The sequence below is a fragment of the Nylanderia fulva genome, unplaced genomic scaffold, assembly GCF_048542155.1.
Source record: "Nylanderia fulva isolate GAGA-0341 unplaced genomic scaffold, ASM4854215v1 Scaffold9, whole genome shotgun sequence".
NCBI lineage: Eukaryota > Metazoa > Arthropoda > Insecta > Hymenoptera > Formicidae > Nylanderia > Nylanderia fulva.
In genome coordinates, this window is record NW_028191026.1 from 5,073,245 (window position 1) to 5,100,475 (window position 27,231).

Here is a 27,231-nt window from a genome sequence, read left to right on the forward strand (position 1 = left end):
GAGCGACAGAAGGCGCGAACTGACGATTTCCAAGTTTGTACGGAGAACTTTATAACAAACGAGATGATTTCCACCCACAGGATGTTGCGGCCTAGAGATTAGCCAAGCAAGCTCGTGAAGAGGAAACAGGAAGGGGCGGATAGACCGAGATATCATCTTTGTGAGTTTATCCTGAAGAACACAGTATTCTCTCTTTAAAAGAAAAAAACTCATACATGCCATATAATTTTTTTAATAATAACTTTTTTTTTTTAGGTAATTATATTTAATATAGGATAGGATAGGAAGAATAGTTAAAAAATTTTTTTTTTTTTAAATGACATTTGTAGAAAAAAATTACGACAGAAAATTAACAGAATCTCTCTTTTTCTCTTGCTCCAAAAAAAAAACTCATACATGCCATATAATTTTTTTAACAATAACTATTTTTTTTCCAGGTAATTATATTTAATATAGGATAGGATAGGAAGAATAGTTTTAAAATTATTTTTTTTTTAAATGACATTTGTAGAAAAAAATTACGACAGAAAATTAACAGAATCTCTCTTTTTCTCTTGCTCCAAAAAAAAACTCATACATGCCATATAATTTTTTTAACAATAACTATTTTTTTTCCAGGTAATTATATTTAATATAGGATAGGATAGGAAGAATAGTTTTAAAATTATTTTTTTTTTTAAATGACATTTGTAGAAAAAAATTACGACAGAAAATTAACAGAATCTTTCTTTTTCTCTTGCTCCGAAATTTCGTCCACTATTGTCGAAAGGGTCTCATTCGGTTCGTTTTCTCTGACCTATGATTTTTTTTTATGTTCTTTCCCAACCGTCGTTCCCATCGTGTTGAAGCAGCTAGAATACTCCCCAGGAAATGCAGCGAGACGTTTCGTACAAATTGCGCGCATCTGTTCCACGTGTGTTTCATATCGCATTAGGCGCGATTAAGGCTCGACGTAGTCGTACAAAATTATTCATCAGCGTCAGAATTTACAAAGAGATATTCTTCGCCTGTTACATTAAATTAAAATCAATTGGACAACAATTAATTTTTAAATAAAATTGTAATATGTGTATTTGTGATGGTATTAATTAATTTATGCAAGCTCTTCTATAAATTAGACATTACGATTTCATTGATCATTAGATCGGATTTATTTCTTCTGGAATTATTAATTCATTCTTTACGTCGGACGCGTAATAATATATAAAAATAAAATTAATTATTAAATTTGTTGGATAAGCATATCATTTAAATTTTATATTTCTCTACTAAAATCACCGATTCTATAACAGAAAAAAAACGTAAATTGAACCGCTATTTCCGGCCGCAAACCTCTTTCCAAGTTTACTGATAGAAATTCTTATCTCTATACAGTCGTTTGTTATTTTAGCTGTTTCAGGGTGACAAAAAATATGGGAAAAAAAGGGAAAATACTTAGAAATGCAACTCGTGAGAATAATCTCAGGCTTGTAATATTTATTTCGGAGTAAGATCAGTCTACGAATTTTGATTAAATAATAATAGTCGATTAAAGAAATTTTGTTCGCGCAAATTAACACATTTTATCTCCTCAGATTTTTTTATTTCACATTTAGAGCGAAAATAAATGGAAAATTTCGATAAATAAAATTTGCTCCGGATTCACGATCGACAAAATCAATTGTTGTTTCGATTGAAATTAATATCTTGTGTTTTACACATACACAAGAGAATTGTCTCTTAAAATTAGGGACAATATATGGTATTGAAAAAATTTTATAAGAATTTCTTTGATTAATATTTACCACAATTAAAAAATATTAATTCTTCTCACGGTAAGATATAAAATATATTCGATTAATTTACTATGTATATATTAATATTTTTTATTGTGGTAAATTAATAACTAGAAGCTTATAAAGCTCTTTTAAAGATAGAAAAATAAATTGTTAAGATGACTAAATCTTTCAACCACTAATTACTATTTTGTTAATTGAACATAATTAATATTGTAAGTCAAATATACGTTTTGTAAGATTTAATATGTTACATTTAACTTAAATATTTTTATATATTTTTTAATATTTTTAAATATTTATATATATATATTTTTAAATATTTTTATATGTCCAGTTAAAATAATATTTAGTTGAAAATTAGTCAAGTTAAAAATGATTTTCAGTGCACCATATTGCTCCACGATTTTCAGACTAAATTCCAACAATATGAGAGAAAACTCTCCAAGTAGAATGCCCTGTGTATGTAAAGTCGGAGCTCTTTGCAGCGTCGAATTTGCCATTACAATTTCTGATTAGTGCGATAGGGGTCAGTCGTTCGGAGCAAAGAGAGAGAAGTCGAAGCGCATTGTTGGGATGACTCATCACGGGTGCGCATTTTAGTTTATTTTCCTTGTGACCGAATCAACGCGACTCCCAGCGATACCGCCGCCGCTTTTTTTCGTCTTCTTTGAGGTCACGTTTTTTTAATGCTCGTTTACGCAACCACGCCGCCCGATAAAACGCGCTCCCCCAATTCAATTCATTCACGCGCGCCGATCATGGACGGCGATACTTTTGGCCCGAATCCTGTTACAATGAAAGATAGAGAGGAACATAATGAAACACATATACATATTTCATAAATGTAAATATAAATGATCTAGACCCCTTTCCCGCGTATTTTATGCGAAGATGGCTTTGAATTTACAGCCGAGTTTTGCGTATATTATATTATACGTGCTTTTTTAGATCGTGTTTCATTTGAAACGGAGAAAAAATGAAAACAAATATATAATAAATGTAAAAAAAAATTAAATTTAAAGTTACTTTACATAAATCCATCATTGAAATATATAATTAAAACGTTTTTCGCTTAATTTGAAAATTTGAAATGAAGGAAAAATATTAGATCGCACGAGAGGAAAAAGGAATGAAATTTAATTATTAATAAATTCATTAAATTTAAATCCCTCGAAAAATAAGCACATCTCGATGAAAAATTATTACTCAAAGAAAAGACTATAAAAAAAAATAGTGATATTAAAAGGAGAAAACTTGTTGCAGCAAATCGAAGAGAAAATTCAAGTCGTGGTCCACCGAAGCGTTGCTCCAATCGTCGAAGAAGAAAACTTGCATCACACAAGATAGCCGGTATATGACGACACCCGGTATATGACGTATGCATCCTCCTGCGAAAGGAAGATACTCGTTTCCGGCGCGATACTAGCGAGAAACCATCGATTACGGTAAGAATCTTTTTTTTTTTTTTTCCAATAACTATTTTATATAATAGACCAACTTTTTTTCTAACAACAAACCGCGACGTTTCAGAGCGTTTTCTCTGGGACCGACGACCGCCGTACGCGGCATCCTGAGGGCGACTGGACGAGCGGATTTGCGGACCGTCACCGCTCGGGTACGAGGCATGAGAAAAAGGGAGAGAGTGAGGGACAGAAAACGGGCGCACACACGTGGTGTGTCCATGGGCGCAGCCCAGGAATTTTATGGGACCCTAGTTGTAAGGGGACCAGCTGGAAATTTCCTTCAACTCTGTGTGAATCGCCGACCGTATAAATCGCAACGAGAAAAAGGGAATAATGTTACAAAAGAAGTTCAATTTGACCATTTATTTATTTAAGAGAGCTTTACGCGGTGGAAAAAAACCAAGTATCTTATATTAAATATTTAATGTGGCAAATTTGTGTAAATTACATGAAAATATGAATATTTATTTTTTTTTTATTATGTAGATTTTATTTATAAAATTTATATTTATATATTAGTGCAATATGGCAGAAGCTAACGTCGGAGATACAATTTTCGTAAAGGTGAGCTCTGGTGCCCGTGGAAGGGATCGAAGCAGGGTCAAAGAGCACTGTCCTGCGGCACGAGGGGACATGATGGAATTTGCATTTCCTGTCTACGATGAATAATTCCGGGCGAGATCGGCCGTGATGGTCGCGCACGTTTTCGAATTAGGCCCCCACGTGTACTCGAAATTGAGGCCGAAATAAGCCTATTATGAAAAATGACTCTTCTGACATATTCATCATCAATTCTCACTTATATTGTGAAAAATTAAAATCCAGATTGTTATTCTAGCGAAAAAATCATTTTTTAAAGAATGTAACGAAAAAATTATATACAAATTTTAATGATAAAAGTACAAAAAAAAAGGAGAAAAAAATATTCAAGCGTTCTCCATTGAATGTAACGTAAACTGGATATTACAAACGACGTTGTAAAGAAAATCCACGTTCGGAGGACGAAGGGCCCCGACGTTTCTACACGAGAAGGGTGGCTGGCTTCCCGGGGTGAAGAAATAAGAAAGACAAGAGCGGTGATGGAAGGGAGAAAAGGTGGTATTTGGGAGAACAGCTGTTCCTCGCTGATGCGCACCTACACAGGGAGGAGCCCTCACAAGCGGACCCTTTCACGGCTCTCCTCGCTCAGGTATGTACGTGCAACACGTGTCGCGCCCGCGTTGCACTTGGGGAACAAGCCGCCGCTCCCGATGACTCATATACGGGGTACAATACGCGATACGCTTCGCACATGAAGGCACGAAGCAACGGGGCCCACTGTGACCTCCGGGGCCATTCAAGATATATACACAGTGACGCATTTCTGACGCGTCTCCGGCGAGGCCCTTCAGAATTTTCTGTACAGAAATAAATTCAACAGAAAGTTATTTTCAGGGTTGGCTAATAACTACACAGGGAGATTTTTCCTAAAATTTACCCTGAAAATCATGCTAATCGTGGGACAATATATGGTATTGGAGGCATTTTATAAGAGTTTTTCTGATTAATATTTACCACAATAGAAAATATACTCGATTAATTTTATTATGTATATATTAGTATTTTTTATTGTCGTAAATATTAATCAGAGAAAATTAATAAAATAACTTATAAAATTCTTCCAACACCATATTATTATCCCACGATTACCATGATTTTCAGGGTAAATTCTAAGAGAAAATTCTCCGTGTAGTTAAAAAAAAAAAAAATAACTTTTAACTTAGCTTAGTTAATTTAAAATGTCATAATTTTTAACTTCAACTAATTATTTTTGACAAATTTTTGATTAACTTTTTTCCTAACAATAAGTTAAATTCTTTTATGTCTGAATACTATTATTGTTTTTTTATAAGTTATAAACATATTATTTTTAAATTAAAGTATTATTAATTTTTATATTCATTCGTCATTAATTGTAATCACCAAAAAATATATTTTTGTATAAAAATCAACATTATTTCTTTGTTATTTGTTATTATAAATTTTAAAAGAATTAACAAATAATATTCTAATTTAATATAAATAATGTTTTTAAAAATTAACTTTCGAGATTTAACTTCAGTTAATTTAATCTTAACTTAACATTTATTTTATTATAGCTTTATAATATAAGCGGCGTTATATTAGCTTTATATATATTTTTTATTGCGATTATAGATTACAATAGAAGATTCACGATGATTTCAGACACATAGAGGGATCTAACTTAAAAGATATCCTGTGTGTATATTTTCACGATTAAATATGTTTACATATATAATTTATATTTCGTTGAACGTATAAAAATATATAATAATTCTTCTTACTTTTTGCAACATTTTTTAACACACTTCTTACACTCATGCATCGGTGTTAGTTTCAAATGACTGTTTGCCTTCGATTGGAATAAATCTTACACGAACCGGATGAGAAGGACGAATTATTAAATCAAACTTCAACTGGACATCTTTTAAATAATCAATGGGTTCCAAGTAAAAATTGTGCACTAAAGGCGCTATCATAGCTTTTAACTCCAGCAGACCGAATCGTTGACCTGTAAAAGAAAGTATGAAAAATAATAAAAATTCATTCATTCATCGATACGAAATTCGTGTTCAATTTACCTATGCAATTCCTAGGTCCTGCGCTGAAGGGTACATAAGAATAAGGATGACGATTTTGAATTCTCTCCGGCAAAAATCTATCCGGATTAAATTTTTCTGGATTTGGCCAAAAATTGGGATCTCTGTGAATCGCGTAAATATGAACATGTAGCATCGTTCCGGCAGGCACGACATATGATTCTAAAAAGAAAATTATAAAATTAATTGCGATTTGCAAAAAGAAAATTTTTTTGGAAAAATAAATGCACATTTGTGATTGTATCCTTAAAATGTAAAAGCAATTTACTTAAACATTATTTTAAACTTATTTTGTATTTGATAATATTCTCTGTCTATTGTGACAAATCCGAAGATATATCCCATACAACACAAAATATTTTTAAAATCTTTTAAAAGTATTTCTTAAAAGATAAAATAATTTTTGAAAATATTTTTAAAATGTTATTCGTTTCCATGTCCGCTTTTTCATGTTTAAAAATATTTTCAGAAATATTTTGGAATATAGATTTAAACTAATATTTCAAAAATATGTATCAAATATTTAAGAAAACATTATTTGAGCGATAAAGAATTAAGAACATTTAAAAAAAATATTTTTAAAAGTTTTTTAAAATATTCTAAAAAATGTTATCACAAAAAATTTTTAAATCGTTTTAAAATATTCTTAAAATCATTTTAAAATGATTTATGCAATATTTTATAGAAATATTTAGAAATATTTTTTGTAAAAACATTCATAATATTTTGTGCTGTATGGGTAATGTGAGGAAAAAAAGATTAATTACGTAATTTTATGTCCTTCCCAGCATTGCGTGATATTAAAAACACACTCGGATACAAACGTAGCGTTTCCTTTAAACATCTGTCTAAATATGATAAATTTTGCAACGATCTCATAGTAAGTTTCCCTCCGTTCTCTTGCATCACAGTTTCAACTTCAGCCCTCACACGTTCCTATATATCGATAATAATTAAAATTTATATCTTCGAAATATATCAATATAATATTTCGGAATATATCAATATAAGAGAAAAATACTCTAAAAATACAAAAGCTTGATATATTTTACTTTCGATATGAATCGCATAAAAATAATAAGTATATCGTAATATATTGAAAGAAAAATTACCTGGACATCTTTATGCTCAGCTAATAATAATAAAGCAAAAGTTATAGCCATCGCTGTAGTATCATGACCCTGTAATTAATGTGCATGATTATGCGTAAAAAAAACTTATTAATTATTTCAAATACGTACTTCGAACATAAATGTATCGATTTCTTCTCTGATATCGAAATCTGTCAAAGAACCTTCTCGAGATGCCATTATTAATAGATCCAGCATAGCTAATCGCTTTTTTTTAACTAGAAATAAAGAAGCATAGCTCATTTTTGCATATCTCACTCTAATTATTTAATATCATTATTTATTAAATAATGTTTCAAATAGTTTAATTTTATGACAGACGTATGTTGCATTATTATGCATTTAATATAAATTTTACACGCAGAATTTATAATATTTAGATTACGCGGTGAAACTTTAATTAGAATTCCTCATTAAACTCTTACGTACATCCGAACATTTCTGCATCAATTGTCTCTGCTTCTTTGTCACTTTCAAGATTTTTCAAGTATCGATCATTGGTGCGTTCGTGGTAAAGTTTTCTCTCCGCGATGATCTACACGATATTAAATTTCTGTATTAATTAACAGTCTTATAATGAGCTATTAATATTTATGATTAATTGTATAACCTTGCGGCACAAAGATTGGGAAATTTATCGTAATTTTACATAAAGGAAAGAGTATCAAAAAATCTTAATTAACGTGCTTTATAACGTACTTTTTCCGTAAATCCGTGTAATATTTTCAAAATCTTTTTTTGCTTCCTTCCTTGTGGCGTCAATGCAAATAACAAATTGTTATGGAACCATGGACTCAGTAATCTTAATTTCAGGATTAAATAACTTCAATAATGATATCTTAAAAAAGCTTTAAAACTATAGAAACTCTTAGAATAATCATAGATTCTTTAAATAATTATAGATTATAGAGAATATATAACTAAAAAAAATTTATGACGAAACTATGCAAACTCTTTTGAAAAAAACACTGTACTTCTTTTATAGAAAATATCTTTAATGAAACATGATTTATTTTCAGATTTTAGTTCATTTTATTTAATTTTCCAATAATCTAACAATTTAATAATTTTTTAAATATTTTCAAGATTGCAAACATTTCTATTTTAAAATTTAGCCAAGCCAATATATATATATATATATATATATATATATATATATATATAACTCAAAGTATATATGTATATATTATAATCATAATTCGAAGGATTATAAATATACGTGTACACAATTATTTTTTTCGTATTTATAAATTACCTATAAACTAGTACTTCGATTATCTCGTGAATCGCACTTCGATATTGTTGTTGAGATTTGTCAAGTTTTAGCAGAGAGATACCCATAGCTGTTTCTATATGCGCATTTGATATAAGATCGAAAATAAATTAAAATTTATAAATAAAAATTACAATAAATATAAATATAATTAAATTAAAAATAAATTAATTAATTAAATAATAAATAAATAATTTATTAAATAATAAATAAATAAATAAAAAATTTAATTAATATATGTATATAAATTAAAATAAAAAATAAATTATAATTTTTTTCTTTTTATTCGAGACAATAAAAATCTTACCACATATCGCGTTTAGCGTATGTTCGCTAGTAAACGGTATTAAATCTTTAACAACTGTTTCTCCAACATCCTTCAAAGATTTTGTCATGCAATCGCCTTCTTTGATTAATATTTCAACAAACTGATTTAATATATTGAAATGAAATGCAGGTGTTAATAATTTTCGTCGCGTTTGCCACTTAACGCCTATGTAATATAAAGAAATCAAGATAACACAAAATAACAAAATACAATTAATATTATAAATTATCAATTATTATCTCAGTTTCATATTGCGAGTATTTCTTAAATAATATTATCTATCATGTATTTTTTTATATCGTAATTTTTTATAATCTTTTAAACTTGCTTCTCTTGAAATTATTCTTACGAAGTATTAACGTGAATTTGTTTTATAATTAAAACTTTACGAATTTGTACAAATAGAAAAAACTATTAAAATTTATTAAATATTTATTAATACAATTTAATTAAATTTAATTATGATAATGTTTAATTTAATTAAAAATATCATACAGCTTTTTAGATTAAAGCATATCTATTGTGTTCAAAATACATGTACCATGATGAAATTAATCTTTAATATGATGGCATTTGCAATTTTTTTATAATGAATTAATTTATAATAAAGAAGTTGTATGTCAATATTTAAGATAATCAAATTTCATGATAAAATTATATTTGATATTTTGTGACGGAGATAAGCTATATATGATAACAGGCTGTAATAATAAAGTCACATTTTTTTATATATCGCATTACCTGTGCTAGTGAGAAGACCTGTACCAAACCAAGGTAATAAAATATCATAAAGACGACTTTTTTCGATGTGTTTGGTGCTGCTTAATATCGTCTAAAATAGCATTTAATCTTAAACACACAGATAATTTAATTGATTGTATCTCAAATTATTTAATCTCAACTATATCTTCGATCATTTTTTGAATTTTTTTTTAAGAAATATTTTGTTATGAATCAAAATCTTCTTATAAAATAAGAATGCAAGATTCCTAAATCTAGCTGAAATCGTAAGTGTCTCGAGAGAATTGAATTTCTTTTATTACCTCGACATCATCTGGATGACGAATAGTTAGAACAGGTGTGAAGAGAGTCCAGGTTTTTGCAATAGGATAATACTCATCAGATAAATGACACAATAACTTCCATTGTTCTTCTGAAAAATATAAATATAGTTACAAAAATCTTGCACTAAAAAATTGTTAATTTGACTAAATGCGTTCAAATAATTATTATTTAGTTAATTAAGTATTTAAGTCAAATGCGCGTTATGTTAAATTTAATATTGTTGTATTTAATTTAAATATATTTATATATTCAATTAACAAAATAATAATTAGTTGAACGATTTAATCAAGTTAACAAATTTTTTCTCAGTGTGTTAAGATTAATTTTAATGTTACTATAGCTTTATTTACACACGTTAAAAACAGATTTTTGATAATTATGTGAATACAGATATTATTAAAAAGAGAAATACTGATAAGCTGATTATTCATACAGCACAAAAGATTTTAAAATCTTTTAAAAATATTTCTTAAAAGATAAAATAATTCTCGAACAGATTTTTAAAATGTTTCTATGTCCGCTTTTTCATGTTTAAAACATATTTTTGAATATAGATGTAAACTAATATTTCAAAAATATGTATCAAATATTTAAGAAAATATCTGAGCGAAGAACATTTTTGAAAGTTTTTTTTAAATATTCTAAAAAATGTTATTACAAAAAATTTTTAAATTGTTTAAAAATATTCTTAAAATTATTTTAAAATGTTTTTATGCAATATTTTATAGAAATATTTTTTTAAAAATATTCATGATATTTTATAAATAATTTCCATGCAGTAACATATTGACAGATCAGGATTTATAAATTTAACTTTTGCTTGAATACAAGAACGACAAGTTAAATTTTACTTATTTCAGATTAGAAATTTAGTACTTACCTGATGAAACATGAAATTGCAGTATATTACCAAAAATCGGATAGCCTTTTGGTCCCGGTATAAGATTAATCAATCGCCCGTTTCTTCCATGATGCACGTAATAATTATACACCAATAAAATAAAAACGGATAATAATAATATAGTGATAAACATTGTTTCGTGACGTAATGTTTTCTCAACCGTCTAATTATCAATTTTCTCCAATTTCTTCGATTCTTGAATCACAAGTGTCATGAATTAATAGTCAATTATATATGAATAATAGTCAATAAAACTGACATTTTCCTTGATATGTTAAATATACGAAACTATAAAATAAAATCGCAAATGTCAAGCTGAAACACGTATAATAATAATTCTCCACGAAGTGACGATGATGATCTGAGACTTATATTTATAACTCTTTTTCAGTTCAAGAATAATATTGACAGTCAGAGTTTATCTTAAGAGGCAGAAAAAAATTCCATTTTGATTAAAGATCATAAAACAATCTATATATTTATCTGAGAAAGTAAGAATGGTAATGAAATTATATTAGAAAATGTGGCTTGAAATGTAAATTTATTTAAATGTTTTTGTTCAAACTTTTCAAAACCAAAGTATCAACATCGATATTATTGTTGCACACAAAAAAATAAAAATTTACTTTCTTAACAAATTTTTAGAAAAGTGTATATATGATCGAACACGCTAAGTCGATTTTTTCAAAAGTTGTTTTACAGAGTAAGAGTAATAAATTTGAAAAACTATACTTCTCTAAGTTCAACTTACAATTAAATAACATATCCAAAGTTCATCAAAATTGGAGGGGATATTTGTGTCACTTTCTTTGTCAGAATTCTTATCTTCCCTTTCTCTAAAATATTATATTGCAGAATTTTACTTGAATAGAGCACATAGAAGTTCGATGCAGGATGAAGAACTAGAACAGTAACATTACAACTTACAATATGTATGGCTTTAGTTTAATTGAACAGTCTGTCGCTATTCTAAGCTTATTTTCATCAGACTTTGTAAGAGTATATCCACACAAACTTGCATAACGCATAAACGTATACATAAAAAATTTGATTGGTCTATAAATAAATATATAGGAAAATAAACCAATCAAATTTCTTACGCTTATGCGTTTATGCAAGTTTGTGTGGATATGGCTTTAAAGTTAAAGTTCAATGGTTAGTTCCGATAATCGTCAACTTGCAACTCTGTTAAATGACAGTAGAATAGATAAGAATTGATAAGCTTCGATGTTAAAAATAAAATTAGCTATAATTATACGTACGTTTTGCATCGACATATTTTTACATATTATTAATATATAATCTTTACATATTATTTACATATTATTAATATACATATAATCTTTAATAATTAGTCCATATTATTGAAAAATATTAATATTAAAACCAACGCAAAAAACAAAATCTCAAGTTAAGTCACGTCAAAAAAATTGTTGTGCAAATATAAAGTGGATGTTTTTTGTTTGAATCTGATTTTTCATTCTGCAAATATAACACGTTTGAAAATTACGTTTATTAGAATTAATAAACTACGGAAAATTTTATCTTTTTTACTCCTTCATTTTTTATTAACACGTTTTTAATGTATTATGAATATTTTATGATAAAAATAGGAAATATATATTTTAGAATTTTATTTGCATTTAAAATGCCATAATTATAAAACAGATTGATAACATTTTTTGCAACATACTGTAATAACATGTAACATTATACATTATATATTACGAATAAAATAACATACAACTTAAACTATATTAAATTACTATCTTATTGTTAGTTTTGCGTGAAAAAACTTTTCTATATATATCTTTTATATAAAAAAGTTTTATATTAAAAAATTTTTAAAAGTACAGAGATTTAGCTTATAAGACATTCTGTGCGCATATTTTTACGATTAAATATAAATATATATATGTATTTTTTGTTGAACAAATATAAATAAATAATAATAATTTTTTTAATTTTTACAATACATCAAATACTTCTTCTCATGTGGTATCCGTGTTTCAAATAGCTATTCTTATTTTATTGGAATGAATTTTACACGAACCGGATGAGAAGGACGAATTATTATATCAGCCCTCAGTCGGATATCTTTTATATGATCTACTGGCTCCAAGTAGAAATTATGCACCAAAGGAGCTATCATAGCCTTCATCTGCAGCATGGCGAATCGTTGACCTACAATTTAAAGTGTATCAAAATTTATTAAGTGTATTAAAATTTATCACGAAATGGCAAACAATTTACCGATGCAATTCCTCGGTCCAGCACTAAATGGTACATAAGAATAAGGATGACGATTCTGCATTTTCTCGGGCAAAAATCTATCCGGATCAAATACATCTGGATTTGGCCAGAAATTGGGATCTCTGTGAGTTCCGTAGATATGAAGAAGTAAAATCGTTCCAGCAGGTACGACATATGATTCTAAAAAGAAAATTATAAAATTAATTGCGATTCGCAAAAATAAGAAATTTTTTTAGAAATAAAATGTGCATGATATATTGTATTGTTAAATTGTTAAATCTTATTTTACATTCGATAATGTACTCCGTGTAATGTGACATGTTTGATGATATGTGCAGGAAAAAGTAATTAATTACGTAATTTTACGTCTTCCTCAGCTACTCGTGATATTAAAAATACACTCGGATACAAACGTAGCGTTTCCTTTAAACATCTGTCTAAATATGGTAAATTTTGCAACGATCTCACAATCAGAGTAAGTTTTCCTCCGTTCTCTTGCATCACGGTGTCAACTTCAACTCTCACACGTTCCTGTATCATCGATAATAATTAAAATTCATTTTTTAATATTCCGATTTTACGTGCATATATATACATATAATGAAATTTTTAATTAATCAAAATAAATTGTTTATACATATTTATGTTAAAGATGTTTTCGAAATGCCCCTTTCTAAAAGAGGCATGCAAAATCGATTATCGCAAATATTGCTTTTACTGCTTTTCCGCGATGCTGATTGGTTGTCTCGATTAACATTGTGTGTTATATTAATAGCATCAAGCAACTGTCATCGCAAAAGTTAACAGTTTGACAGTTGTAAAATAAAAAATTAAAATAATATCAATAACATTCGCGAAGCGCGCGGTTGTGTTTTCTAGAACATAACAAAAATTCAGAAACTAAAATTATACATAATTAAAAATTGTCAAATTAACAATTATGTACAAGATATTCGGGAATTAAAATTAAAATATGAAATATATAATAAAATATAAAATTAAAATATAACTGTTTAATATAATATTGTATATATAGCATATCATTTATACCTGCATTTTTTTAATGAAAATTATTGAATTGTATTTCTCAAATTTGTATTAGTATTTTACTATCAGTTTACTATACGAACAATAATTTCCTATTATAATTAAACTTGATAACAAAACAGTTTGATTTATGAGTCGACACAATTACTTTTACTTGTAACTTGTATTGTATTAAAATCATAAATCTGCTTATAAATACTAAATTTATATAGCATTTAGGTATATATTATACATTATTTCGTTTAATTTAATTGAATATAATTACGCACGAAAAGCAAAGTTATATTATTCTTTGATAATAAAATTTCAAAAATTGCGACGCATGCATGCAAATCAAATTATTATTGCAATTAATCCATAAAAAATATATGAATTAATTATGCAACGCATAAAAATTCAATATTTAAATCTAACAGAAAATACGAACGAAGAAATAAAATTTTCTACAAAAATCTTTTGTAATCAAGTACATTTTAATTAAACTCGGGCGAGACTTTATACCCCATACATTCGTCACGCTGCGCGGCTTGCGCGACACTAATTCTTGTGCGAGTATCGCAAGCGCGGGCTCGATGGTCACATGACCACTAGTCATGTGACCAACGGTCACGTGACTACTGGTCATGTGACCATCGGGCCCGCGCTCGTGATACCCCGCACGAGAATCAGTCGTGCGCGAACCGCGCATCATAATAGGTATGTGGGGTATACTAATCTAAAGCGCAGATTCTTGTAAAAAATTTTATTTTTTTATTTTTTGTTAAAAATTGATATATTGAATTTTTATGAATCACGTAATTAATAAATATATTTCTATGCATGCATTGCAATAATAATTTTATACATGCGTTGTAATTTTTAAGGTTTTATCGAAGAATAATAACTTTGCACGTAATTATATTTGATTAAACTAAATAAAATAAGAAAAAATATATAAAGAGATACAAAATAGTTCTGAAATAATACAATAGAAATTCGGCAAATTAAAATTATGTACATAATAGAAATTCGACAAATTAAAATTATAGAAATTCGGCGAATTAAAATTATAGTCATATTTATAGCATCAAGCAACTGTCATCGCAAAAATTAACAATTTGACAGTTATAAAATAAATAATAAAAATAATCAAAGATGCGCACGAAGCGCGCTTGTGAAATCTAGTATAGATAAATATAAATGCTCTATATAAAGCATCTAAAAATGCTCTAAAATACAAAAACTTGATATTTTACTTTTGCATAAAAATGGCAAGAAAAATCATAATCGCAATATATTGAAAAAAATTACCTGGATATCTTTATGTTCAGCTAATAATAATAAAGCAAAACTCATAGCCATCGCTGTAGTATCATGACCCTGTAATTATCATCATATGCTTAAGTAATGTGTATCAAAAATTAATAAAAAATTGCAAAAACTTACTTCAAACATAAAGGTATCGACTTCCTCTCTGATATCCAAATCAGTCAAAGAATGTTCTTGGGATACCGCTATTAAGAGATCTAACATAGCTAGTCGCTTTTTTTTAACTAAAAATAACAAAACATATATATTATCATGAATATTATTTTTACGTGTCATATTTTTATTATATATTATCTTTTTTTTATTTAAAATTTAAACTATATTACAATCAATAATAATTTAATTTTACGACATAACTTATATAGCATTAAAATGCACTATCGAACTTAAATTAAAATATCATACGTACTTCCAAATGTTTCTGCATGATCTGTCTCCGTCTCTTTGTCATCTTTAAGGTTTCTTAAATATTGACCATTAGTGCGTTCGTGATAAAGTTTTCTTTCCGTGATGATCTATATAATAATACATTTTTAAAATAATTTTGTGTGTTAAAAATAACAATAGCACAAACAATAATATAATGCATTATTAATATTCCTGAACAATTTTATGAAATAAAATTAACGAGATTTATTATTTTAATTTTATATGTAATTAATAACATACTTTTTCTGTAAATCCATGCAATATTTTCAAGATCTTTTTTTGCTTTCTTCCTTGTGATGATAATGCAAATATTAAATTATTATAGATCCAAGGACTCATTATTCTAAATCGTAATTCAATATACATAAGGATATAGATAATTCCAATATTGAGGCAATCTTGTAAAAGTCTGCTTATTTCAAATTATTGTAAAATCTTAGAATAAACGTTAAGTATTTTTACAGACACAATTGATCATTTACAATTAATTACTGATCTTTACATGACTATTTAATAATTATTCTTTTTTTTTCAAAAAATATAGCTATATCACAAATATCACAATCATACGATTTCAATATTTTGGATATATATACATATACACAATAAGTATTTTTTTATATCCATAAATTACCTATAAACTATTAGTTCAATTATCTCGTGAATCGCACTTCGATACTGTTGTTGAATTGTTTTGCCAAGGTTTTGCAGAGAGATGCCCATAGTTGTTTCTATATGTACATTTATTATGTATGAGATCGAAAATATTATTATTACTGAATATTACTTTTTTCTATATAAAAAAATCGTATATTATCTATTTTCACTGTAGTATTGATACTTTTTTATATAAAAACTAATTTTTTTCTTGTTTTAACCTATACAGCACACAATATTATAAATGTTTTTAGAACATATTTCTAAATATTTCTATAAAATATTCCATAAAAACATTTCTAAATGGTTTTAAGAATATTTTAAAATGATTAAAAAAATTTTTGTAATAACATTTTTTAGAATATTTTGAACAACTTTTAAATATATTTTTAAAAATGTTCTTCTTTATGGCTCAGATAATATTTTCTTAAACATTTGATACATGTTTTTGAAATATTAGTTTACATCTATATTAAAAAATATTTCTGAAAATATTTTTTAAACAACATGAAAAAGCGGACATAGAAACATTTCAAAAATATTTTTGAGAATTATTTTATCTTTTAAGAAATATTTTTAAAAAATTTTATGCTGTATGGGAAGCTGTTGTCATTTAGAATAAAATCCTCCGACATAACAAAATAATAAGAATCTTACCACATATCGTATTTAGCGTATGTTCGCTAATAAATGGTATCAAATCTTTTACGACTGTTCCTTCACCATCCTTTAAAGATTGTGCCATGTAATCGCCCTCTTTGATTAATATTTCAACAAACTGATTTAATATATTGAAATGGAATGTAGGAGTCAATAACTTTCGCCGTGATTGCCACTTAACACCTATATACATATACATATATAAAATAAGATAATGCAAGATATTACGATACAATAATAATCTCTCCCAGTTTAATGTATATAATCAAGCACTTTTAAAAATGATTAATTATCTTATATTAATTTTGTATATTGCAATTTTCTTTTAAACTTTTTAAATCTTTAAAAGTATCAATGTAAATTTAATTATTTTGTAATTAAAACTTTGCAGAGAGATAGAAAAAATGTATTAAAAGTCTGTTACGTTACTGTGTTTGATTTAATTCAAAATCTTCTTTAATTAAAACATCCATTATTTTTATATTTAATTGAGAATACATGTACTATGATGAAACTGTCCTTCAGTATGAACAAATTTGCAGATTTTTAATTTTACAATAAAGAAGTTGTAAACGTTCAACGTTTAAGAATATTCAAATCTAATTGCAAGATTAGATTTTCTATAATAAAGATAAAACAATAATAATAGAGACTGTAATAATATAAAGTATGTATGTTTTATACAATAAAATACCACGTTATATCTCATACAGCACAAAATATTATAAATGTTTTCAAAAAATATTTCTAAATATTTCTATAAAATATTGCACAAAAATATTTTAAAATAGTTTTAAGAATATTCTAAAATAATTTAGAAATCTTTTGTGATAACATTTTTTAGAATATTTAAAAAAACTTTTACAAATATTTTTAAATATGTTTTTCTTGATCGCTCACATAATATTTTATTAAATATTTGATACATATTTCTAAAATATATTTTTAAACATGAAAAAGCGGACATTTTTAAAATATTTTTGAGAATTATTTTATTTTTTAAAAAATATTTGTAAAAATATTTTGTGCTGTATAGGATGTCACATTACCTGTACTGCTGAGAAGACCTGTGCCGAACCAAGGATGTATAATAACATATTATATAACATACTTTTCCCGATGTGTTTGGTGCTGGTTAATATCGTCTGAAAATAAATACGCAGATAATTTATTAATCGCGTCTTAAATTATTATTTAAGCTCGATCAAGTATCTTCAATATTTCTTTTTATTTTTTTAAGAATTTTTTACAAACAAAATATTCTTGTAAAACAAAAGAAACCAAGATTCCTAAATCTAGCTAAATCGTAATTATATATATATTTTTTTTATTTATTACCTCTATATCATCCGGATGACGGATATTTACAATGGGTAGATAGAAAGCCCAGAGTTTAAAAATGGGATAATATTCATTAAATAAATTAAAAAACAATTTCCATTGTTCCTCTGAAAAATGAATATAGCTACACTGAGAAAAAGAAATTGTTAACTTGATTAAATTATTTAACACTAAATTGATTAATTGTAAGCAGATTAGAAATGTTGTACTTACCTGGTGAAAGTCGGAATTGTAGTACATTACCTAAAAATGGAAAGCCCTTTGGTCCGGATATAATATTAATAAGTCGGCCGTTTCTCCCATGATGCTTGTAATAATTAATCACAAATATAATAAAAATGAATAATAACAATATAGCGATGAACATTGTTTCTTCACGTAATGTCCTTAACCGTTTAACTAAGTTCACTCTTCTCTGCTTTCAATTTCTTCGATCCTTGAATCATAGGTGTCACAAAATAAATAATTGCATTTATAACAAAACTGTGAAAATTGTCCTGTCATCTTGAATATGTAAACAAAATGATTCTTTAAAATTAAGCCGCGTAATATTCTATTGATTATTAATCTTAAAGAGCTATAAAAAATATGATAAATGTGTTTATTATAATACAAAAAAAAACATGAACTTGCGTATGCAAAGCTGTGGATCAAATATAAAGATATATATTGTACTCTGTCATATATAAAGAATTATCTTGAAAGTTTTTATTTGATTTTTTATCAAAATTATTATGCTTTAATATTTTTTATGTTTTCATTTAATCTACAAATTATATATCTTATCGCGATTGCTTAAAAGTTGCTCTCTTATTGCTTTTGTTTTTAGTTTAACTTTTTTAAATTTATGTTTAGTTTAAATTTATTTTATTTTTAGTTTAAACTATTTTATTTTATTTTTAGTTTAAATTGATTTTTTAGTTTAACATTTCCGTAAATCAATACATTTAATAACACAGATTAATTATGATATTATTAACTATAGATTTTACAATAAATTTTTATAAAAGGTTGTGTAAATGTTTGTAAAATAATCCTGAGATTATTTGATGCAATAATCTAAAACACGACTTAATTACTTAGAATGAAACTGCAAATCTCGTCAAGCAGATATATGCACATGTCAGCAGAACAAATCTCCGCAAACTGATACTGCAAATTGGAAATCTGTTTATATATTTCTTCTTTACGCATCAAGAGTATGGTAATAAGTTTCATGCTCTGACGCACAATAATATTTTATTGAAAAATATCTGGTAAACAATTATTTAAATATATATATATATATAATCGTATATAAATAATTATATATAATCCCATACGCATATTAATGTAACATTTTAATTATGCATTTTTTTATTTGAATATACGTATTTATTAATGTTTGAACTTGATCAGTTTGATTTCTCATATTGCAATCAAACTGATAGGTATAATTAAATCTTCATTTTGTAAACTATGTACATAATATTTAGAACAAAATTTAAATACGGGATATAAAGCAGTCTAGTAAGATATTACATATCTTACAAGATGTAAAATCAAAAAGAATTTAAATTAATAATAAGATCTTTGCGTCATACAGAATATTTTTATTTCTACATTGTTTAGTTAAGCAATAGAGAAGCAGAAAATGTGTTTATTATAAATTTATCTATCGTATTAAATGAGCTTCAGTTTTTATTATACTTGTAGATAACCTTAAATCTTTACGCACAAAGAATGCGGACATATACCGAGATTTAACTTAAAAGATATCTAGTATGTATATTTTCACGATTAAATATAATGTTACATATATAATTTATATTCTATTAAACATATAAAAATAGATAATAATTCGTTCTTTATTTTTTCCAAAACATTAATCAACACATTTCTTACATCATAGAAAATCGGTATTATTAGTTTTAAATGCATCTATTTGCTGATTGGAACGAATTTTACACGAACCGGACGAGAAGGACGAATTATTAGATCAGCTCTCAGTCGGATATCTTTTATATGATCTACTTGCTCCAAGTAGAAATTGTGCACCAAAGGAGCAATCATAGCCTTCATCTCTAGCATGGCGAATCGTTGACCTACAATTAAAAGTGTATCAAAATTTATCAAGTGTATTATAATTTATTACGAGAAAAAATGCAAATGTGCAAATAATTTACCGATGCAATTCCTCGGTCCAGCACTAAACGGTAGATAAGAATAAGGATGACGTTTCTGGATCATTTCGGGCAAAAATCTATCCGGATCAAATACATCTGGATTTGTCCAGAAATTGGGATCTCTGTGAACTCCCAAGATATTAAGATGCAACATTGTTCCGGCAGGCACAACGTATGAATCTGGAAAGCGTTTTATAATATTACATTTGCAATTTGCAAAAATAAGATTCTTTTCGAAAAATGAAATAAACATTAATATTCTTAAAATGTTAGAGCAATTAAATATTATTTTAAAATTATTTTACATTTGATCCATATATTTTCCGTGTGCATATGTGACATGATCGAAAATATATGTATAGAATAAAATGATTAATTACGTAATTTCACGTCTTCCGCTGCTGTTCGTGATATAAAAAACACACTCGGGTACAAACGTAGTGTTTCCTTTAAACATCTGTCTAAATATAATAAATTTTGCAATGATTTCATGGTAAGTTTTCCACCATTTTCCTGTATCACAGTATCGACTTCAGCCCTCACACGTTTCTGTCATCAATAATAATTAAAATGCATTTTTTATATATGTACATAGATTATATAGATATGAAAATATGTTATATTGTAACAATTTTTATATTTATTTTAAAGTTGCTTTAATTTTTTCAGAACATATTATATAGAAAAATAATATGCGACAAATGCTTAATATTTGTATTACTTTGAAGAAAAATTAGAATAAAATTATTATATCTTAATATGAATGAAAGAAAAATACCTGGATATCTTTATGTTCGGCTAATAGTAATAAAGTAAAGATTATACCCATCGCTGTAGTATCATGACCCTGTAATTATGATCATATTGTATTGTTATATGTATTCAGATAATATGTACAGAAAATTACTTAAGCATTACCAATACATACTTCAAACATAAACGTATCAATTTCTTCTCTGATATCGGAATCAGTCAAAGAACCTTGTCGAGATTCCAATATTAAAAGATCCAACATGGCAAGTCGCTTTTTTTTAGCTAGAAATAAAAAACGTATTAGCGTCAAATCCTATAATTTTAACACTAATAATTTTTAAGTGTGATATTTCAATTATGTATTATATCAATTAAACTATATACAATATATTTTCTCGTTTAAAATTATTAAAATTATATTATATATAATAATAATAAAATTTTACGGTAAGTATATTTTGAATTATTACGTGTGATTATGTATTCGACATAAATTCTAGAAGGATGATTTGTAAAATTTATATTGCGCAATCAAACTAGAAACTCTGATTCTATTCATACATACTTCCAAAAACTTCTATATCATCAATCTCCATCTTATTATTTTCAAGATTTTTCAAGTATTGATCATTCGTGCGGTCGTGATAAAGTTTTCTTTCTGCGATGATCTAAACAATATTAAATTTTTGTTTAGTATAATTAGCAATATCGAACAGTTTTATAATTATAAATATAATAGCATGATTGTTATTATTATTTATGATTAATCGCGTAATGTTGCGATAGAAAGATTGAAAAATTTATTGTAATTTTACATAAAGGAGAGTTTGAAAATAACGTACTTTTTCTGTAAATTTATGTAATATTTTCAAGATCCTTTTTTGCTTAAGTCCAGGTAAAGACAATGAAAATATCCAAGTGTTATAGAACCAAGGTCTTAGTAGTCTAAACCGTAATTCAATAAGATTATTACAATACTAATAATAATATATTATTTTATTATTTTTTATTATTTAAAATTTTGTTTAAAGCTATCGTAAAATCTTAGAGTGATTTTTAAATAGTCATGGATTGTGGGAAATAGATGTAAAATTATAAAAATCTACTTATGTAACAAAAAGATATGCTAGATCTAAATCTTCTAACAAAACATTTTACTTTATTTGTAATTATAGTTTTTTGTGGAAGATAACTTAGCTTCAGATTTAATTACGTACAATTTATTTTACTTAATTGTAATTGTTCTAGTAATCTAACTTTTTAACAATTTTTTTAACTTTTTAAAGTTAAAATTTTTTTAAAGTTTGGAAAAATTCTTAATTTAAAATAAAACATTAATTGGAGCACGCATACAATATACATTTTTATTACTAATTATTGACCTAAACCAATTGAATTTTATAACTAATTATTTATGTTCCAGGACTATTCAATAATTACTCCATTTTCCGAAAGATATAGATAATAATAAAAGATATAGATAATAAAAAAAATCATAACTCAAATAATTATAAATATACATATATATAATTATTATATATGTATGTATGTATAAATATATATATAAATTACCTATAAACTATTAATTCGACTATTTCGTTAATCGCATTTCGATACCGTTGCTGAAACTCGCCTAAATTTGTCAAGGAACTGCCCATGGCAGTTTCTGCAAGTGATTTATTATATAAAATTAAAAAGACAATCGGTAATTGTTTTTAGGTAAATAGAAGTAGTTTTTGTATAAAAAACATCAATAATATTACTTATCTTTATTGTAATATTACTTTGTAGCATTGATTAAAGAACAAATTTTCTTCTTATCTTTTAAGCCCCAATTTTTATTTTTAATTAAATCTTTATATATAAAAACACGAACATTTATAAAAATCTTACCGCATATCGCATTTAATGTATATTCACTAATAAATGGTAATAAATTTTTTACAACAGTTCCTTCGGCATCCTTCAAAGATTTTGTCATGCATTCGCCCTCCTTGATCAAAATCTCAACAAACTGATTTAATATATTGAAATGAAATGCAGGTGTTAATATTTTTCGTCGCGAATGCCATTTAGCACCTATTCAAAACAAAAACAAGAAAATAACAACATGAAATTGTCTAATAAAAATGATAAAATATAACATTACTATCTCTCTCAATTTTAATGTTTAGCAGCGGACCAATCCTTCGATATTATTAATTCTCTTAAATTTATATCTTTCTTTTATAATGCAATTTTTTTTACAATTTTTAAACCGTCTTTTCATGAAATTTTTTCAGTGAAAGGTATTATTATAATTTAAATTATTTTATAATTAAAACTTTATGCACATTGACAGAGAGAAAGTAAACTAAAATTTATTTAAAATCTGTAATGCGACTATTTGATTTAATTGTGAAATATCTTTTTACTTGAGAATATATATAAATGTATCATAGCAAAATTATTCTGCAATATAATTATCCTTTCAAATATCTAAATTTTCTAATATACGATGTAATTGTGTAAGTATACCGTTCAGAAATATATTCAAATCTAATTGAAATATTATTTTATTTTTTGAAACAGGCTTACGTAATATCAAACTGGAATAATAAAAAGTACGCTTATATATTATATTAATTAACGTCATTTTATTACCTGCGCTAGTAAGAAGTCCTGTGGCGAGCCAAGGTTCTAATAACTGATAAACAATATTATCTTTCCCAATGTGTTTGGTACCACTTAATATCGTCTAAAATCATCGAAAATGTATTCAGCAGATAATTTAATAATTGCATTTCAAATTATTATTTAATCTCGATTTTTTTTTCTTTTATATTTTTTATCAAAATTTTTTTGTGAAACAGCAAAATGCAGGATTCCTGAATCTAACTAAATATCTAGAATTGATGAGTTTGATTTAATGAAAGAATTGAATTTCTCTCATTACCTCTAAATCATCTGGATGGCGAATGGATACAATGGGATAGAACATTAACCAGACTTTGAAAATGGGATAATACTCATTAGGTATCGTATGAAGCAAATTCCATTGATCCTCTGAAAAATATATTATAAATACAGCTACTAAAATTGTCGTGAGATTAATTTTTATCGTCATTTTCAATATTACTGAACCTTATTGTGCAGATATTTAAAAATGGATCGATAATAATTAAGAAAATTGATTGCAGAGAAATACTGCAGAGAGTAGAGTTTGAATAATTATTTAATATAGAACAAGCATGCAATAATATTAATAACTATCTGCTCAAAAGCAGAGGATTTATTAATTTACTTTTGCTTGTATGTGCGCACAAATGAAGAATCGTGTGTTAATTAAGGTAAGTAATTAAAAATTGTGTACTTGCCTGCAGAAACATTGAATTGAATTGCATTGCCTACAATTGGATCAATCGGTGGTCCTGGTATAAGATTAATCAATCGACCCTTTTTTCCAAAATGCACGTAATAATTATACACCAATAAAATGAAAATGAGTAATAACAATATGGTGATAAACATTGTTTCTTCTTTGACGTAATATCCTTCACTTAATTCAGCTCAATCTTCTTCTGGTTTCTGTTTCACTAATTTTTAGATGATAAGCGCAAAATAAATAAGATTTATTTTACCATCAAACTTACGCTTCTCTTTTATATTTTAGATATTATTAATCATAAATGTTATAAACTCATCGTAACTATATATTATAAACTCAATTGATCATAGAAACTTAACTTGATTATTGAAATGTGTTAATGGTATAATTTTTGTAGTTAATAACTTTAAAGAGCTAAAAAATATAATGAATTTATTTATTTATTTGTGTGTAATTAAAAAAATATTATACGCGTAAAGTACCTAGTTTTAAATTAAATAAAAACATTTTTTAATCGATTTTTATATATATACATATATAATTATTACTTTATTTATCGTATGAAATAAAATTTAATAGATTTGCAAAATCTAAACTTGGATTAATAATATTTTATTTAGAGCACAAATAATTGTTATATTAATTATTTTAAACATTTAACAGATTTGTTGTATTTAACAGTGTTTTAATTTTATTGAGTACGCTTGAAGAAATATTCTTAAGCAAATCGAAATTTTTTTTATTTGTTGTTTTAGAACAATTGCGTAATATACAGATATTAAATAAAAGTGATAAAATTATCAAATTAAACTGTGCTTTGTAACGATATAAATAATGACAATGATAAATGTAATCACCTGTTATCGCGTTTTTGAAATATTATACGCTTAAATTATAATGCTGTTTAAAGTTCATTTGCAAATATTTTTATAAAATATAAAAATATAAATATATTTTTATTGTTATACAATAATATAGCTTTGTGATTACCTGGAGCAATTTTGTTAAACATATTTCAAACTCTGCCATGAACAAAAGAATATTTTTAAACATTTTTATTTGATTTTTATCAAAATTATTAGTCTTATATATTTTATGTTTCGATATAATGTCCAAATTATATTATCACAATTGCTTAACAGTTTCTCTCTTTATTTTTCTTATTTTAACATATCTGCAAAAATAATATATATTTTCAAAAGATTATAACAATCAAGCAAAGCTAACAACTTATAGTATTTGAAAAAAATTTAAGTAAAAATTACACGTTTACATTAATTATGAAATTATTAATTTGTCCGGATTTTATAATAGATAGAATATGAAATATTATTTTTTGCCGATTATATTTTATAGTGTTTTTGACGATCAATTTAAACCACCAATCAAATAATTAAAATCAGGGTTGGGTAATAATTAATTAATTAGTTAAAAATTAAAAATAAGTTAAAAAGTTAATAACTTTTAACTAAGCTCAGTTAATTTAAAATGTATTAATGTCTAACTTTAACTAGTTATTTTTGATCTCAAACTTACCTATTAACTTTTTTCCTAAGTTAAATTTTTGTATCTTTGAATACTATTATTATCTTTTTATAAGTTATAAACGTATTATTTTTAAATTAAGTATTATTAATTTTTATGTTCATTTGTCATCAATTGTAATTACCAAAAAATATATTTCTATATAAAAATCAAAATTTTTTTTGTTACTTGTTATTATGTTTGAAAAGTATTAACAAAGAAAATTCTAATTTAACATACATGTTTTTAAAAATTAACTTTTGATTTAACTTCAGTTAATTTTATCTTAACTTAACTTTAATTAAATTAATTTTTTTTCATAAAACTTTTATCTTAATTAAATAAATTTTATAAGCAACTAACAATAACTTAATTTAGTTTTTAAAAAATCATTAACATACCCAAGCCTGATTAAAATAAAATAACAAAACACATCGAATCAGTAATTATAAATGTACACGCAACAGCAAAATATCTTTGCGAAGTACTGACAGTGTAGATCAGAAATCTATATTTATAGCCGTCTTCAACTCCAGATTGCATCGCTTATCATAATTGTATCTTATAAACAGAACAAATGTCGTCATAATTAAAAGTCAAAGAACATGCAATATATTTATTTAAGTAAGTAAGAATAATTGATTATTTAAAAATGTCGCTCGAGATTTAAAGTATATTGACTTAAAATAGTAAATTTTTTTATTTAAAATATTTTTTTTTATTGATATATATATATATATATATATATATATATACAATAAATCAATATGATAACGCCACAGAAAAAGAAAAATTTTACATTTTAACAAATTTTTACTAAAAAATGTATATGGTCAACCATTTTAATGCTCTATCAAAATTCGTAAGATTTATTAGACAACAAATAATCAAAAAATGCTGATTTAGTCACTTATTGCTGTGAATTACCCTTAATGATGTAAAAGTCAATTTTTTTAAAGATAGTTTCATATTACAGAAACAAAAAATATACTACACTTATTTTGATATAGATGCCATATTCAAAACCCATAAAATCAGAAGATAAAACTTGTTTCCTTTTCTTTTGTTAGAAAAACTTCATCATCTTTATCTCTTTTTTTTTAAATAATAAATGGTAGCCTTTTAATTA

The 27,231-nt window shown here is 25.8% G+C and overlaps 4 protein-coding genes across 10 annotated transcripts; 1 reads left to right on the top strand and 3 right to left on the bottom strand.

Moving 5' to 3' along the window:
• The first annotated feature begins 3,041 nt into the window (after nt 1-3,041).
• LOC114929962 (uncharacterized) lies at nt 3,042-5,981 on the top strand. The gene is made up of 2 exons (XM_029301690.2): nt 3,042-3,223; nt 3,309-5,981. Exons 1-2 carry the CDS (start codon nt 3,150-3,152, stop codon nt 3,613-3,615), a joined length of 381 nt encoding a protein of 126 aa, XP_029157523.1. The 5' UTR covers nt 3,042-3,149; the 3' UTR covers nt 3,616-5,981.
• On the bottom strand, nt 5,483-11,595 carry LOC114935421 (cytochrome P450 4C1-like). 3 transcript variants are annotated; one of them, XM_085489703.1, is made up of 14 exons: nt 11,526-11,595; nt 11,350-11,434; nt 10,578-10,913; nt 9,676-9,785; nt 9,374-9,464; nt 8,612-8,797; nt 8,287-8,380; nt 7,731-7,833; nt 7,461-7,566; nt 7,143-7,249; nt 7,014-7,082; nt 6,669-6,837; nt 5,884-6,063; nt 5,483-5,813 (listed from the first exon to the last, which is right to left on the bottom strand). In XM_085489703.1, exons 3-14 carry the CDS (start codon nt 10,729-10,731, stop codon nt 5,620-5,622), a joined length of 1,563 nt encoding a protein of 520 aa, XP_085345829.1. In that variant the 5' UTR covers nt 10,732-10,913; nt 11,350-11,434; nt 11,526-11,595; the 3' UTR covers nt 5,483-5,619. The 3 variants fall into 3 exon arrangements, with proteins under 3 accessions (XP_085345829.1, XP_085345830.1, XP_085345828.1); XM_085489704.1 differs by having other exon boundaries at nt 10,578-10,793; nt 11,350-11,579; XM_085489702.1 differs by having other exon boundaries at nt 11,350-11,579.
• A 772-nt stretch (nt 11,596-12,367) lies between these two features.
• Nucleotides 12,368-17,450, bottom strand: LOC114929944 (cytochrome P450 4C1-like). The gene is made up of 10 exons (XM_085489739.1): nt 17,382-17,450; nt 16,950-17,135; nt 16,270-16,366; nt 15,876-15,978; nt 15,616-15,721; nt 15,324-15,430; nt 15,189-15,257; nt 13,208-13,382; nt 12,852-13,031; nt 12,368-12,782 (listed from the first exon to the last, which is right to left on the bottom strand). The coding sequence occupies exons 2-10, from the start codon at nt 17,035-17,037 to the stop codon at nt 12,622-12,624; spliced, it is 1,086 nt and encodes a 361-aa protein (XP_085345865.1). The 5' UTR covers nt 17,038-17,135; nt 17,382-17,450; the 3' UTR covers nt 12,368-12,621.
• A 2,672-nt stretch (nt 17,451-20,122) lies between these two features.
• LOC114929943 (cytochrome P450 4C1-like) lies at nt 20,123-26,604 on the bottom strand. Of its 5 annotated transcripts, XM_085489735.1 has the most exons (14): nt 26,504-26,604; nt 25,569-25,600; nt 24,568-24,786; nt 24,147-24,256; nt 23,855-23,948; nt 23,105-23,290; nt 22,784-22,877; nt 22,054-22,156; nt 21,777-21,879; nt 21,387-21,493; nt 21,237-21,305; nt 20,839-21,007; nt 20,459-20,638; nt 20,123-20,377 (listed from the first exon to the last, which is right to left on the bottom strand). In XM_085489735.1, exons 3-14 carry the CDS (start codon nt 24,719-24,721, stop codon nt 20,214-20,216), a joined length of 1,533 nt encoding a protein of 510 aa, XP_085345861.1. In that variant the 5' UTR covers nt 24,722-24,786; nt 25,569-25,600; nt 26,504-26,604; the 3' UTR covers nt 20,123-20,213. The 5 variants fall into 5 exon arrangements, with proteins under 5 accessions (XP_085345861.1, XP_085345863.1, XP_085345860.1 ...); XM_085489737.1 differs by lacking the exon at nt 25,569-25,600 and having other exon boundaries at nt 24,568-24,778; XM_085489734.1 differs by lacking the exon at nt 25,569-25,600.
• Between the last annotated feature and the right edge of the window lie 627 nt (nt 26,605-27,231).